Genomic DNA, 17,494 nt, shown 5'->3' with positions numbered 1-17,494 from the left:
ATAATTTGCAGAGTTATGAGAAGGTAAAGGCTTTAAATGATTGTATGGAACTAGTGCTGAAGTGGGCTGAATGGTTTCCTCCTACACATTAATTGTGATGGAGACTCCCATTGCATCAAGGGAAAGATATTTGCACCATGCTCCTGGGATCTACAGACTAAGAACAGAAATTGAGCCCCCAAAATAGATTATTACACACTAAAAATAGACTGCAAGTGGAATCTATCTGCAAACACTGCTTAAAACAAACTAATCAGTTTGCAAACAGATGAGAACTTTAAATAAAAGGAAACTATTTGGACTGTAACAAAACAGAAACAAGCCAAAAGACATTTTTAAGCTAAGGCAGGGTGAGTGGAAGATGGTTGTTTCGCCCAAGTAAAACAAAACCGACAAAAGAGGAAGTAGTAGTGATGGTTGAAAACATTCTACATGTTCACTAGCAGCACCAGGAAGAGAGCCATATCTGCTTATCTGAAGAATGAATTAATCAAGAATAAGTGCACATTACTGTAGAGCAGTGCTCTCACTTCAACTCATGAACTCTGATCTCCCTCCCACACTGTTCAAATAAATTGCAGTGAACATTCAAGGAATGGCACCTTCTTTACAATCTTCTGGACTAATATCCAGCACAATAATTTCAGACCATAACCATTTGTTTTTTTAAAAAGACTGATTGTTGTTGCCATGTGGTTCCTCTAAACATTTTGGCCTTTGACAATAGTGGCTACAATATATCTAATTTAAGTTGTAAAGACCACAGTTATAAAGTAGCAGTGAGAAACGAAGGTATCAGTAGAGCAAGAGAAACATCACTGACAACATACTGCATGGTAGATTGTTGCACAAGGTCAAGTCTCATGGCATCCAGGGTCTGGTATCTAAATGGATACAATTGACTTCAAACTGGAGGCCTGTGACCAGTGTGCCTCAGGGATTAGTGCTGGATCCACTTATTTGTTATTTATATTAATGATCTGGATGAGAATTTAGGAGGCACAGTTAGTAAGTTTGCAGATGACACCAAGATTGGTGGCATAGTAGTGAAGAAAGTCATCTCCAATTGCAATTTGATCAATTGGGCCAGTGGGCTGATGAATGACAGATGGAGTTTAAGTGAGACAAATGTGAGGTGATGCATTTTGGTATATTGAATCAGGGCAGGTCTTACTCAGTTAATAGTAGGGTGTTGGGGAGACTTACAGAACAGAGATCTAGGGTACATGTTCATAGCTTTGAAAGTGGAGTCACAGGTGGACAGAGTGGTGAAGGTGGCATGGCATTCAGCATGCTTGGTTTTGTCAGAGCATTGAATACAGGAGTTAGAATGTCTTGAAGTTGTACAAGACATTGTTAAAGCCACACTTGGAACAGTATGCAAATTTTGGTTACCCTATTGTAGGAAGGGTATTAAACTAGAAAAAGTGCAGAAAAGACTTACTAGGTTGCTCCCAGGACTTGATGGATTGAGTTAAGGAAAGGCTGGATAGACTGGGACTTTTTCCTCTGGAGCAGAGCAGGGATCTTAGACATCTAAAATAATGAGGGGCACAGAATAATGAGGGGTCTTTTCCCTAAAATAAAGTCAAAAACTAGAGGGCATAGGTTTAAGATGAGGGGAGAGATAGTGTCCAGAAGGGCAATTTTTCAGAGGGTGGACTATGTCTGGAGCAAACTGGCAGAGGTAGTCGTAAGGCAGGTACAGCTTTGTCTTTTAAAGATATTTTGACAGTTACATGGATATGGGTATAGAGTGATATGGGCCAAATGCAGGCAATTAGGATTATCTTAGGGTTTAAAAGAAAAAAAGGACAGCATGGACAAGTTGGGCCAAAGGACCTGTTTCCATGCTGTAAATCTGACTATCACAACTGGGGACAGAGGGGGGTGAGGAGACAGGGTGCAAGAGGATCTGGGTAATCCTTTCACAAGATCATACGATCACACCAAGTGGTCTGGAGGTACAAGAATTAGAAAAGCAAATGGAATGAAAGGAAATGGAGTTAAAACATTGATGAAACCACCTCTAAATTACTATATAGTTTTTGAACTTTCATTTGGTTGACTTGGTTGATTAAGGGCTACCTTGCAGAACATTTGAACAAGTTGGGACTACAACTTTATTATCTTTCAGTCTTAGTTTTGACTTTGATGATAGCACTTATTAATTCAAGTGATGCAAGCTTCATTGGCCAGGGAAACATTTATTGCCCATTCTCAGCTGCCCTCCAGAAAGTGGTGTGGGCTAACCCCTTGAACTGCTGAAGTTTGTGGTGCAAGTAAACCCAAAGTACTGTTCAGGAGGGAGTTCCTCATTAGTGAGGGAATGGCAACATATTTCCAAGTATGAGTGGCTTGGAGGAACTTCCAGGTGGTGATATTCCCATGCATCTGGTGCCCTTGACCTGGGAGATGGTGCTGTCTCAGCCTTGAGTTCCTGCAGTGCATCTTGTAAATGGACACTGCTGCCACTGTGTTGGAGGAGAGTGCCAATCAAGCAGGCTGCTATACATCCTGGATGGTGTCAAGCTCAGCGTTGTTTGGAGCTGCATTCATCCAGAGATGAGTACTCTTCAGTCTTGAAGTATGTTTTGTAAATGGACAGATGTGGAGTCAGGTGGTGAGTTACTTGCCGTAGGATTCCTAGCCTCCGACCTGCTCTTGTAGCCATGGTATTTATATAGTTGTAGTTCAGTTTCTGGTCAACAGTAATATGCAGGGATGTTGACAGCAAGGGATTCAGCCATGGTAATTTGAGGGAAAAATGGTCATTGCCCATGAGCCCAAGTCTGGATATTGTTCAGGTCTGGCAGCACTGACATGTACTGCTTCAGTATCCAATGAGTCATTAATTGAATTAACATCCCCATTTTTGATCTTACAATGGTAGGAAGATCATTGACAAATTAGCTTATTATGGTTGGTCTAGGGCACTACCCTGAGGACTCTTGTAATGATGCTCTTCTGTACCAGTAACAAGTGCAACTTGGAGCACTCAAATTACACCTTCACCATTTTACTGATCAGAGTAGACTGCTGGGGAAGCAATTGGCTGGATTGGATTTAGCCTGTTTTTTTGTGCACATATCTAAGCAAATTTTTCCACATTGAGTAACTGCATGTTGTAGCTCTATTGGAACAGCTTAGCTAGGGCAAGTTCTGGAGCTTGTATTCAATACTATTGCCTGAATATTGTCAGGGCCCATATCTTTTGCAATATCCAGTCCCTTAAGTTGTTTCTTGATATAAATGAAGTCAATTGAATGGAGAGGAGGAAGAATGTGATACTGGGAACTTCCAAAAAGAGGCAAAGGTTATTGCACATGTATTAGCCTCATCCTTTCCATGTGCTGCTATTATTGAGGATGGGGATATTTGTGGAACCTCCTCCAGCAAGTTAACTGTCCACCACCATTCACAGCTGGATGTGGCAGGAGTGTTGAGTTTAAATCTATTTGCTGGTTGAGCAATTGTTTGACTCCATTTGACAGGGGAAATGGAGAGGACATTTCCTCAAGCCAGGTCAAGAATTTCTTCTGAGGGTTATTAATCTTAAGAAATTTCTTCCCAAATAGCAGTGGAGGCTAGGTAATTGAATGTATAGATGACAAGCAAAAGCAAGCAACTTCTGTTCCTATTTATGCTGTTATGAAACTAAATAAGGGAACATAAGAAATAGTAACATTCTGCTGAGAATTAGAAAGGGGATGTAGGCATAAAGCCACAGTGATACACAAACACAGGTAATGACAGCAATTTCAAATTACTTTTCTACATGGCAGGTATAACATGAGAAAAGATCAAAAAAGGTTTGGGACATTTGAAAGTGGAGTGGTAAGGATAAACATTGAAAATAAAAAAGCAAAATCCCTGGTCTAGATGGATTGCCTATTAAAAAAACACAAAAAGCATTGTCTAAAATGTCAAAGAAAATGAGCTAATGTGATTTATATAGAACAAGCCAGAGAGCTATACATTAATTAGCTTAATGTCAGTGGTAGAAAAGATAATGGAATTCTTAAATCAAATATGACAAGGAATCTAGAAACTGAAAAAAAATTCAGCTTGGATTCCAAAACAGCAACTCATGCTTAACTTGGTATCAAAGGTCAGATGAATATAATGCAGTAGACATTTGTTTCTAAAGACCTCTGATAAAAGTCTTGCTTAGTGGACACTTGAAGGTCAGAACAAAGATTCAGGGAACAAAACAGAATAGCAAGTTGGTTACAAAACAGGAAACAGTGGGGTTCACTTGGATGGTTGCAAGCAGTGTTCCACAAGAATTAGTGCCAGGGGTCACTTGCTCAGTTTACATAAAACTGGCTGAATTCAAGAAAACTCAGGAATTTAACATTTGTAGATCCACATTAGGGGACTGTAATAGACTTCAAGATGCAGGAAGACAAAATGGTATGTTGGCCTTCACTGTGAGAGGACTGAGGATAGGAGCAAGGATATGTTACTGTAAATATACAAAGCCTTTGAGACCACATCTACAGTTTTGCATGTAGTTTTGGTCTTATCTAAGATATATTAGCCATTGAGGGAGTGTAATGAAGTTTCACCAAACAGATTTGTGGGATGGCAGGATTGTTGTACGAGAAGATTGGGTTTGTATTGGGGGAATTTAAAAGAATGGGGGAACTAATTGAAATGCATAAAATTCTGACAGGACTTTACTGAGGTGCTCAAAATTTGCTTGCACAGTACAAAAAAATGTGCAAGTTAGGTGGATTGGCCAGGCTAAATTGCCCCTTAGTCTCCAAGAGAATTAGATGGATTAGTCATGGTAAGTGTACAGAATTTGGGGCTGATGGAGAGGAAGGGTCTTTGAGGGTTGGAAGAATGTCCTCTTCCTGCACTATAGGGATTCTATGGTTCATAGAAAGGCTCATTGCCTGTTTGGCCTGACCAGCTGAGGATATGGATAACAATTTTGACAGGGTAAAGGATATTCTGTTTCTGCTGGTTGGTATGTCAGTGACTGAAGGAGGGTCACAATTTCAAGATGGTCAGCAAGAGAGCTAGGAGTAAGAGGAGGAGAAACTTTAGTTATTGGGATTCGGAATGCATTGTGGGGAGAGGGGAGTAAATTCTGTGCTGTAAAATTCTATGATTCTATGATAAATGAGACTGTAGAGCAAACCAGGAAGCTGAAGGCATTTAATTTAAAATTTCAGATTTCATACTCCTGTGGACAAGGGAGTTAGAGATTGGAGGGTTGTTGATACAAAAATGTCAGGCTGAAGACTTGAGGCAAGATCATTAAGTAAAACTGCCCAACAACCATCTTTAAATGAAACTCAAAGTCCTAATCCTACAAGTCCACCACAGCTGATGCAGGGCAAAGCTTCATTATGTTCATCTTGACAGTAAGAGGGGGCAGGGGTGCTTGAGACAGGAATTTCCAATGAAGTTTGTTAGGACATTTGGACCCCACTGGAAAAATTGCAATGATATTGCTGGAATGGTGGTAAGATGTAATGGTTGCAAGTTTGCACCATCAGTTTAAGTGTGCAAAAACAAACTAATTAGAACAAAACATTCTAAAAGTGGAGATAGTAGAGATTGCCAACTTTGCCCTTGCATGAAGCCATGAATTTGCACACATTCTTGTAAACCCCCAACCCCACCACCCTGCCCCATAAGTACTGGCAGCCCTCAATTAGTCCCAGAAGGCAACACTGCCAAGCTCAAACTGGCCTTTGTCCATCTTCACATTTGGCAGGGATAACTGGGCAATGCTAGTTGAAAATAACCTAGAAGTCCATAGTGATGCTCAATGGGGGACATTCAAAAGATCTTGTTTATAAACCCATTCAGTAAGAGGCTTATTTCCAAAAAGGTGCCTGGTAACCAGTGCAAAATGCACTGGTTACCAAAACCTGGAATGTGGAACTTGATTATCATAGAGAGCAATTTGAGGCAAATGGCTTGCATTCAGAAAGGGGAATTAAGTGAAGTCCATGAGGAAGAAAATGTTGATGGGTTAGGTGAAGTTAGATGGGAGGACACCTAAACCAGAATAGATTAGTGAAGTCAAATGACCCATCTGAATTTTATTAAAAGTTCCACTTACCTGGCAATTGCCATCCCAATGTAATGTGACAGGGGAACAATGGCTATGACAGACAGTGCAAATTTCACAAGTGAGCTGGCATAGCGATTCTCTGCATCACCATAACCCAACACCAGAGCAACTATTACAAGAGGCAGCAGATCTGAAGATTCAGTTAAAGAAATAAGCCCCATGGAATAGAAAACACAAGTCAGCAATAAACAATGCTCATAGCAGGACTCAGCATCTGTCTGCCAACATTGCCACATTCTCCTTCTCCCCCAATCTCCATCTCCCAACCAGTTGGTTGACAGTGGCATAATGGCTAGCATTGCTGCTTCACAGCACCAGGGACCTGGGTTTGATTCCACCCTTGGATGGCTGGAGTTTGCATGGGTTTCTTCCATGTGCTCTGATTTGCTTGCATAGTACAAAAAAAAATGTGCAAGTTAGGTGGATTGGCCAGGCTAAATTGCCCCTTAGTCTCCAAGAGAATTAGATGGATTAGTCATGGTAAATGTACAGAATTTGGGGCTGATGGAGAGGAAGGGTCTTTGAGGGTTGGAAGAATGTCCTCTTCCTGCACTATAGGGATTCTATGGTTCATAGAAAGGCTCATTGCCTGTTTGGCCTGACCAGCTGAGGATATGGATAACAAAGTTCAAGAGTCCAGTTGAAATTGGGATGGGGTGTACTATATCTGGTTTCACAGTTTACCTTTGATTGGGAGGCACGATTATAGATTTGGTTAATTATATCAATTGTTTTAGTAATTGGGCATGTGACTTTATACTGCATGTATGATTAACTTTTAAAAATTTGTTGATTAAGACAAAGGACTGCAAGCATTTGTTAACTTTTGCTTCCTTGATCAAGTGATAGACAAATATATTTTAATTCATCGTCTAGATATGGGCATCACTGTTCTTAATTCCAGATACTTATTGAATTCAAATTCCACCATATGCTGTAGCAGGATTTGAACCAGAGTCCCCAGGACATTAGCTGAATTTCTGGATTAATAGTCCAGTGATAATACCACTCAGCCATCACCTACATGTTGTACATTTGCAAGGTACTTCCTACTAAATTAGTGTACATGTCTCTGACTTAACCTCATCTAATTTCCATGGCTGTAGAGACCTGTCAGAAAAGTGATCTTGTAAAATTGAGAGAAGTGCAGAAGACAGTGGTTTCTTGTAGTACTGCTAATTGGGAAGTTGTAACCAGGGAGATACTTCCTGCAGAAGGAAAGGAAATGAACTTACAGCTTTTCCCCCTTTATAACTGGGTCACAAGCACATGAACACCTCTTACATAATAGAAATACTGGGGTGAGAGAAAAGCAGCTGGGAATCCAGGAGGTTGGAGTGTCAGCAGGTAAGCAACCCCCAGAATTTTAATGGAGCCTAAAAATAAGCATTGATACAATTGTCCTGCTCACTACTCCAGTTAAATTGTCCACACTGAATCAAAGGATACTCACAGCAAATACATTTATGCCAATCACAGTATATTTGTAATAGTAGAAATTCATTGCATGGTAACAGCAGAGGACCACTTCCCCATCCAGTGGGACTTCAATCTAGGTTGGAATGTGAAACAGAACTAAGTGAAATTTGTTCAAAATTCCTAATATTAAGACAACTCAATCTTTAGTGAAACTTGGAATGCAACCTCTCATACAGGCAAATGCTACAGTAAGAGGTAAAAATACCCATTTTGGACAATTATACATAATTCACCTCTAAAGTGGGAGGAATGAGAGCTAGGGTTTATAATGTCACATATCCATTCCTCAGATTGGACATCATTGCTGCTCTGCCACGAGAATGGAGAAGGCTTCACATCATTTTCAGCAGAATCATTGGATGGATTCATGTGTTGAGTGAGGTTTCCAGACCTTTGCACTAAAAGCTCCAATAAATCCCCCATTGTCAGGATCAGTGGGTGGCTCCTCAAGATCCAAATAAAAGCAAAGTTGGCTCACTGTCAATGGCTATTCTGTCCTACATCAGGTCAAATTGACAGCTTGGTAATATACTAACCAATTATAGCACATTGTTAGTGCACAATTAAATTAACCACATTACAAAGTGGTTAAGATGACCAACCTAGGAACAGTATTAAGCCATTTAACTAAAGATACTCTGCCTTTAATAGGACCATGTCTGATCTGTGACCAAACTCCAGATGCCTACTGTTGCCCTATATTCCTCAGATCAGCCAACCTCCTTTGCAGAAGTGTTCAAAATCTGTTGGATTCTAATTTTAGAATATGTACCCACTCCTGCCCAGTTCAAGGCTCCTCCATTGTAAGAAATTTGTAAGTCTACCCAATTTGTTCCACTTAATTTATCAAATTATACCTCAACCTTTTAAGTTGTAGAGAAAAAAGTTGTATAATTTTCATCAATATCATTAGTATTTTAGACTGCACTCTCACCAATTCCAATATCTTTCCTAACATATAGCAGCCAGGACTGCTCAGAACTAACCAGGAGTCTACAAAGGTAATACTTTAACCCCCTTATGGTACTCATCATGGACATCTCAAAGGAATGGTTTGCCCACTGTGCAAACAGCAGAGATACACAGCAGGAAATGTCAGGTCCATTACTTCATTTCTAGATGACAATCTGAAAGCTGTGCAAGGAAGTTTTTCTCCACTTCACTTGATGAATGCCATCTGGACACTAGATAAGAAAACATCCATCCTTCAATAGAAAGTGAAAGAGGTTCCTGAAGATCTGTACATTTGCCTTGACTTAAAGATTTATCATTTGAACTTCATGTGCATCTTAATAGGACACACTGCGAGAGAAGCTCCTTACCCTTTTAAGCTGTCGGATCTGAAGCTGCTCAGGAGGAATCAGTAGAACGACAGCAATTGCTCTGCCATTGAGCTTGGCTACTGGGATGGTGATTACCAGGATCCAGGCGATGAAGGAAGCTAGGCCATGGACAAGCACAAGAGGTAGATACCCCAGGAGAAACCATACATAGGTGGCAGGACGGTGCTGAAAAGTAGGTCAAGAAAGTTAATTCTCAAACAGAAGCAAAATATTGTGGATCTGAAAGCAAGTAAAAAATGCTAGAAGCGTTCAGCAAATCTAGCAGGTCAATGATTAGACTGGTTGAGTGCTTCTAGCATTTGGTTACTTCAGATTCAAGTATCCAGAGTATTTTGCTTTGATATTTAATTCACTATTTTCTTTCAGATATACACACACAAGATTCTGCTTATTCTGGTATTAAAAGGTTGACAAAAACTAATAGGTTAAGTTGAATAAGTTTCAGTATGTTTGTTTAGGGAGACAGTCAAGCTCTGTATACTACACCATAAGAAATAGGAGCAGGAGTAGGCCATCTAGCCCTTCGAGCCTGCCCCGCCATTCAATAAGATCATAGCTGATCTGTCGTGGCTCAGTTCCACTTTCCCACCCTCTCCCCATAACCCTTAATCCCCTCTCTTATCAAGAACCCATCAACCCGCTTCTTAAAAATATTTAGCGAGGCAGCCTCCACCACTTCAACGGGCAGAGAATTCCAGAGATTCACCACCCTTTGAGTGAAGAAGTTCCTCCTCAACTCCATTCTAAACCGCCTCCCCTTTATCTTGAGGCTGTGCCCCCTAGTCCTATTATCCTTTGAGCGGGAAGAGTCTCTCCACCTCTATCCTATCCATCCCATTCATCATCTTATACGTCTCAATGAGATCTCCCCTCATTCTTCTAAACTCTAACGAGTACAAGCCTAGTTTATTCAGCCTCTCCTCATAGCTCAACCCCCTCAACTCCGGTATCAGCCTAGTAAACCTCCTCTGCACTCCCTCCAAAGCCAAAATATCCTTGCGCAGGTGCGGCGCCCAAAACTGCACAGAGTACTCCAGCTGTGGCCTCACCAATGCCCTATACAGCTGCAGCAAGACCTCCCTACTTTTATATTCAATCCCCCTCACTATGAAGGCCAGCATCCCATTTGTCTTCCTGACCACCTGCAAGCTGGGTTTTTGCGACTCATGCACAAGGACCCCGAGGTCCCTCTGCACCGTCGCCTGCTGCAGTTTTACGCCCCATAAGTAATAGTCCTTCCTACCAAAGTGGACCACCTCACACTTGCCAACATTAAATTCCATTTGCCATTTCCTGGCCCATTCGCCCAGCCTATCTAGATCCTTCTGCAGACTCTCCACACCCTCCGCACAATTTGCCTTTCCCCCAATCTTGGTGTCATCAGCAAATTTCGACACCCTACACTCGGTTCCCTCCTCCAGATCATCTATATAAATAGTAAATAGCTGAGGCCCCAGCACCGACCCCTGGGGCACCCCACTAGTCACCAACTGCCAATCCGAATAGCACCCATTGACCCCCACTCTCTGCCTATTTGACAACCAATCCTCTATCCATGCTAACACCCTACCCCCAACTCCATGTCCTCTGACCTTCTGCAATAACCTCGAGAGGTACCTTGTCAAATGCCTTCTGAAAATCCAGAAAGACCACATCCACCGGCTCTCCTCTATCCACCGCCCCAGGCACATCCTCAGAACTCCAGTAAATTTGTCAGACACGACTTCCCTTTAATGAAACCGTGTTGCGTCTGCCCTATCAAGCAATTCCCTTCAAGATGCCTCGCAATTTCCTCCTTAATGACGGATTCTAACATTTTACCTACCACAGACGTTAAACTAACCGGCCTATAATTCCCCGCCTTTTGCCTGGCACCCTTAAACAACAGTGTAACATTAGCCGTTTTCCAATCTTCCGGCACTTCCCCGGAATCCAGCGACGTCTGGAAAATAACCACCAAGGCATCCACTATCACCTCCACCATTTCTTTCAGAACCCTCGGATGCATTCCATCCGGTCCTGGGGACTTGTCCACAATCAGCCCCTCCAGTCTGTCGAGCACCACCTCTCTAGTAACAGCAATGTCATTAAGACCCTCCAGTCCTACCACCTTTCCATTGCTAACACCCGGCAAATTATTCACATCCTCCTCCGTGAAGACAGAACCAAGGTGTGTAACAAGAAGAAAACCTGTCTAATTTCCTATACCATTTTCCTACTTGCAGCTACCACGTGTCTAATTTTTTTTCTCAGCCATGTTAAAACATCTTGAGCAAAACAAATACACTGCCAAGCCAATATTTCAGCCCATGATAGTGACGCAGGAGGCAAGTTACCATTTGAGGTACACAAGCCCAGAGATTTGAATTGGTAGCTGTTCTGCAACACCAGCTGAATCCAGTTTCAGTCAACATGTTAAAGAGGAACGACAACTATTTACAAAGCCACCCACCAGGGATATGAAGCAGCCCAACATTAGGATTTAAAGATTGCACGAAATGTTTGCTTTCACTTCTTCCATTACATTGTGTCTATGCTGCTGATTCAATACCAACTACCCCCCCACCTCACCCCACACCCCCTTACACAACCAGGGAGAGGGTGAAAAACAACTTTGTCAATCTGTTACATTGAAAAAGGATAGCAATCTCTAACCTACCCAATACTTCACTCCCACTGCTGGAGGCCGTAATGGTGAATCTTCATTTCTTTCTGAGGCATCAAGAAGTGTTGTTGTCTCTACTGCAGTCACCTCTGCACCATAAAATGGAACACTGCCTTTCCTGGCATAGATGTATGGCTTCAAGGAAAGACCCAATGTTTAGAAATCATTTAGTTTTAGTGTCACAAGCAGGCTGACATTAACACTGAAAATCCCATAGTCACCAAATTCAGGCACCTATTCAGGTACTGAGGAAGAATCTAACCAGCATGTTTTTGGGAGGAAACCTACAGACTGGGGGAGAAAACATGCAGACTCCGCACAGACATTGATCAAAGCCAGGAATTGAACCCCAGGTCCCCGAACAGAGGCAGTTGTGCTAACCAGCATGACATTAAGCAAAAATGTATTCGGCACATAAAAATAATTGCACGTGTGCACAAAAGAGCATTATGACTTTGAAATGGAGTACCCAATAGTCTATAGCCTTCATTATTTACTAGCATCTAAAAGAAGCACCTTGCATTTATATGAAACTGCCTGATGTGCTAAAATATCACTGGAAGCATAACTAAAATTGGCACAAAAACAGTTAGAACAGGCAACTAAGCACTTAGGTAAGTTTTCAGCAGAATCTGAACAGATTCATGGCAATATTTTTCAACATCCTTTACCACTAGGTCTGCAAGCCTGAAGTCACTCTCCCCAAATCACCTCCAAACAAGCCTAGCTGGTGAGACTAGGCAATTTGTAACAATTTGGCAGCAAAACAATTAGAGGATTATTCTTCCTCAGGATTGACAGACATTTAAACCACTGCCATATATATCCCCTCTAGTGGGGACAGGCAGTTCTCAGCCAACAGACCCCTAGATTAAATCTGGGGACAGTCTAATTGTATGGATCATGCTACAGGAATTGACAAAAAACAAGAAATAAAATTCACAGGGCTCACAGAACAAGTTCAAAGACAAGAAATCCCTCGACTCAAAATTGATCCCTGATACTATCCCAACATTATGCAGTTTCATATTGCAGTGGCCAATGTTTGTCCATTGCTGGCAGGTTCCTAAGTAAAATTTAGTGCTTGTTTTAAAGAAACTTTGGATGTATTATGTGTCAGTTCATTAGCATTGACTGCATTATACCCTAGGGTCTCCTATGCAAAGCACAATAGTTCTTGAACCTTTCAATGTAGATAATCTCATTCACACCTGTGGTTCAGTCACTCTCCACTTGCCTTCTAATACAACCATCTGCTAATAGGTTCATGTGCAATTTGGCCAGTGCACTATGAAATATTACGATCCTTCAGACTTAAATTTACCAGATTAGCTAGTGAAATTTAATATTCCTGGTCCTTTCTAAAGGATCTTGTACCAATCTGATTTTGTTATTGCAAAACATTCAATAAGCAACTTTAGAAAAAGCAGCTCAAAGGGGAATAAAATGCTTAAAAGACAAAAGTTTGCCTAACAAGAAGCTGATTGCTAATCATGTACAGGTAGGTCTATTCAAATTGTCCAATTCTATTTTATTTGGCCTTGCAAGGAGTTTAAACAATAGGATCTGTTGTGTTTTGGTTTGTTGCAATGTTCCAGAATTGGGCAAAAGAAAGGATCCCTTCACACAAGGTTAGTCTGATCTTGATCAGTAATATTTGATGGATATTAAGGACAGGGGCAGGAGTACAAGTGAGCTCATTTACTAATGCAATATGAAGCAAAAATGACCCATGATAGGGGTCAAATTTGAGAATTATAATAGCTCAACAGCATGTCATTCAACTCAAGCCTTCCCAAAATAGGTCACTACATTTTGAAACTAAATTCTCAGATTGGAATATTTACATATAAAAGCAAGTCAAGTAACTTTACAATTGAAGTCATACAGGGTAATAATTACTGCATTTACCTTTTGAATTACCTTCCCAAAGGGCCAGAAGTAATATCCAGCAAGATTGCAGCACATCTTCCCTGGGAGAGAAGAGCAGAACCAATTTCTTTTTAAAATATAAAAAGAGGGGCTTTCCAGAACAAAAATAAAAGCATCCAAAGGCTGGAAGACAACTTAATACAAAAACAATTAAATCCCAATGCAATATGAATGCAATCTTATAAATCTGGTCCAATCACATATCATAGAATCAGAGTGCAGAAGAGGCCCATTGAGTCCACACTGACATTATAAACATGTGAACTCCCACCTACCAGCACTTGGGCCATAACCCTGAACGTTATGATGCAGATATTTTTAAAGGATTGAGGCAACGTGCCTCTACTACCCTCCCAGACTGTCATCATCTTCTGGATAAAAAGATTTTTCCTCATCTCTCCCTAAACATTCTGCCCCATGTCCTGTGACTGACCCTTCAACCAAGGGGAACAACTCCTTATCCATTCTCTCCATGTCTCTCAATCTCATACATCTTGATCAGATCATGTCTCAATATTCTCTGCTCCAAAAAAAAAACCATACAAGTCTATCCAACCGCTTCATAATTTTAATTTCCATCCCAGGCAGCATCCTGGTAAATCTCCTCTGTATCCTCTACAGTGCGATCACATCCTTTCAAATAATATGGCGACCAGAACTGCACACAGTACTCTAGCTGTGCCAAAGTCCCATACAACTCTGACAATGACTTCCCTGCTTTTGTAAAATGTGTCCCACATGCCTTTTGCCACCACCCCAAATGCTCTTTTGCTTTCTGAAATCTGTGGACAAAGATTCCTTAGAACTTCCTAGTATCCTATCATGCATTGTATACTTAGTCAAATTACTCCTTCTAAAAGTGTATCACCTCATTTCAGGGTTAAATGCCATCTGCCAGTTACCTGCCCATTTGACTATTCCAACTTTCTTGTAACCCAAGACACTCCGCCTCAATGCTAACAACCCACCCAATCTTTGTCATCTGCAACTTACTAATCTTTAACCCCCACATGTACATAATGACAAATGGAATGGATTTCCAAATAGGAGGCAAAATCTATGGAATCATGTTGGAATTGAAGAAAGGAACAGAAAAGGAATTGGAGATTTTCCCTTTGGAAGAAAGGCAACAAAAGTCCAAAATGGTGGTAATGATCCACACCAGTCTTTTGGTGAGAGAAACTTGTAGCTGCAAATATGATTGATTTTAAAAAAACCAAGAACAGAAGTTACATCCATCATTTTAGGATGAAGAACATCTGGTTTACAATAAAAGGGAGGCATCTATTGGATCAGAGTGCAAGTCACATTATGGACTATAAATGTCAGGAAGAATGCAAGAGGAAATCCATGATGGAACAGAACTGATTAAAGGGCATACACTATAATTAGGAACAAAACCAGTGACCATTAAAACAAGGAAGAACAACTAAATGCTGCAAAGTCCCTGGGGACTCAAAGGGGAACTGAGTATACAACAGCAGCCAAATAAAAAAGGTGATTAAATGGAGGCCAAGATGCCCGATTCTCTCAATAGCTTGATGTACAAATTTAAATAAGGAATACAATTTTTCCACACTGGATAGGAGAACTTACCATAAGGTATTCCCACAACTGTAACAAACATAATTACAGCAATTAGATGGTACAGCAGGGCAACCCACCATCCAAACAGTAGCACATACAACAAGTTTCCAAAGGTAAACAAAGATCCTGAAAGAGGCAAGGAAATTGAGTTTAACAGATATGATTTTATAGCACATCTTTAAAACTTTAAAATGTGTATCCTGCAAATACAGCAATGCAACTTCATACATGTATTCCAGCCTTAATCTAACAAATGTTATTTAATTTACCAACCAGAAACCAACAATATACAATAAATCTGAAGTGATCAAAAAAGGCTGGTGAGGTAGAGGGATCAGGGAACCTAACTGGTCACATCCACAAAGCCTAAAGACCTGCTTAAAGCACAAGGACTTGTAAGCCAGAAGGTGCTAGGTTTGATTCCTGGTTCACAGAATTGACCATGAAGGAAAATGGGTGGGTGTCTAAAGTTAGACACATTGATGGAAAGGCACAGCAATCAGCACTTGTAACCTGGCTGTCTTTGCTCTGCACTTTCCATCCCTGCTCAGCTATCCAGTTATATGTTAACACTCAAAGCAGGAGATATGAACCTACTGGAAGCTGGGAGTGACTGGCCATCATGAATACTACTGCAATGTATGCAGCATGAGTGTCAGCAGTCAGGGAGCATTAATGAAGGTTGACTTTTCTGCAGTTGGTAATATTTGGTCAACACTGCAAAACAAGTTTCATAAAAGTTACAAAAGCTTAAAAGAATTGCACAAGATTTCATGTTGAATACTAGGAATTAATATCTGTTTAAAGGGATCGGTTTCTACAAGGACCGTAACACTGACAAAAGCAGCTTCCCTCATCCTTCTTGGTCTTTCAGCCTTTGACACTTGACCACACCAATCCAATACCTCCCCACTTGGTAGGACCACTCACCTGGTTTCAGTTATTTTTCCATGGAATATGGACATTGCTGATGAGGCCAGCATTTATTACCCATCCAGAGAATCACTTGCGATGGCTTCCCTTTCTGCTTCTTGCACCTTTTCCAGTGACACCCTCAAGAATTTTTCTTTTCTCCAAATGCTTTCCCTCAACAGCAATCAATCATAGAATGCTGACCATGCAGGGGAGGCCATTTGGGCCATCAAGTCTTGCCCAGGCCCTTTCCCCCACCCAATCCCATAACCCCACACATTTACAATAACTAATCCATCTAACTTACACTTGGACACCAAGGGATAATTTAGCACAGCCAATCCACCTAATCGCCACATTTTTGAACTGTGGAGGAAACCCACAGACATAGGGAGAATGTGCAAACTCCACACATCACCCAAGACTGGAATTGAATCTAGGCGCCACCATGCTCTCCCCTACCCCCATGCAATGTTCAAAAGGGATCAGTTTCTACAAGGACTGTAACACTGACTGACAAAAGCAGTCTCCCTCCTCATTCTTCTTGGTCTGTCTTCAGCCTTTGACAGTTGACCACACCAATCCTCAACACCTATCTTGACTCTTGTTGAATTCATACTGCTTATCTGATCAATAAATGATTACTTGAATTAAAATTGAAAGACTGAAGCCATTTCTTTCTGGTCCCTCTTCACTAGCCACTGACTCAACCCTTCTGACGATCAGATTAATTCATTCAGTCTGTATACAACCATTGTCATGTTTGACTTGGGAGCAAGTGAGTTTCTGACCACATTCACACCACCAGCGTAACTCAAAGGCCAATTTTAATGTCACAATAAGCTCATAATCCAAAACACTGCCCAACTCCACAGTCCCTTGCCCCAAAGAATACCCTTAGAGCAGTGAAATAAGCACTGTTAAAATATCAATCCCAAGAGGCCTGTGCAGCTTCCACAGTCCAGTGAAAAGGTAAAAATATTGAAAACATTACGCACCACATTACCTGTATATTGCTTGACAACATTTAGATCAGAATACAGCTCCTTCACTATTGCAGAACGGTCTTCTAAGGGTCTCTGTGTCACATGACTCTTCCATTTCTTGAACCCAAACTACAAAGTTAAAAAAAATTGTTAAATGATTGTCAATGTGCATCATCCACACCTCAGCCCCACAGGTGCCAACCTGCAGCCAATTAGATTCACACCACATTTCAACAGCTGCACTGACTGGAAACCAAGATCAATGGGCCCCAACAACTAGCCAGCAATATTATGCTCCAGAACCAGCCATACCCCTAGCAAAGCTGTTCCAGCACAACTGCAACACTGACATCCTTTCACCAAGGTAGAAAATTGTTCCATTATGTCCTGTACATAAGCTGGACCAATCTAACCCAATGAACTACTTTGTCAGTCTGCTCTCAAAGTGATGAAAGGTGCCATTGACAGTGCTCAGCAGTAATAGGCTCACTGA

General features: G+C 41.2%; 1 protein-coding gene across 2 annotated transcripts in view; it reads right to left on the bottom strand.

The window, feature by feature from the left end:
- The window catches only part of cax1 (cation/H+ exchanger protein 1), a 58,024-nt gene that overhangs the window by 29,147 nt on the left and 11,383 nt on the right, over window positions 1-17,494 (bottom strand). The window contains exons 3-9 of one of the 2 annotated variants that reach the window (XM_080207624.1): window positions 17,022-17,130; window positions 15,113-15,229; window positions 13,496-13,557; window positions 11,579-11,719; window positions 8,899-9,084; window positions 7,547-7,649; window positions 6,086-6,227 (exon numbers count right to left, since the gene is read on the bottom strand). In XM_080207624.1, coding sequence (XP_080063750.1) covers window positions 6,086-6,227; window positions 7,547-7,649; window positions 8,899-9,084; window positions 11,579-11,719; window positions 13,496-13,557; window positions 15,113-15,229; window positions 17,022-17,130 — 860 coding nt within the window. The remainder of the gene's footprint in view (window positions 1-6,085; window positions 6,228-7,546; window positions 7,650-8,898; window positions 9,085-11,578; window positions 11,720-13,495; window positions 13,558-15,112; window positions 15,230-17,021; window positions 17,131-17,494) is intronic. The other variant, XM_080207625.1, reaches the window with a different exon arrangement.

Source organism: Carcharhinus amblyrhynchos, chromosome 19 (assembly GCF_965287045.1).
Source record: "Carcharhinus amblyrhynchos chromosome 19, sCarAmb.v2.hapA, whole genome shotgun sequence".
Classification (NCBI taxonomy): Eukaryota; Metazoa; Chordata; class Chondrichthyes; order Carcharhiniformes; family Carcharhinidae; genus Carcharhinus; species Carcharhinus amblyrhynchos.
This window is presented reverse-complemented; position numbering and strand designations above follow the sequence as displayed.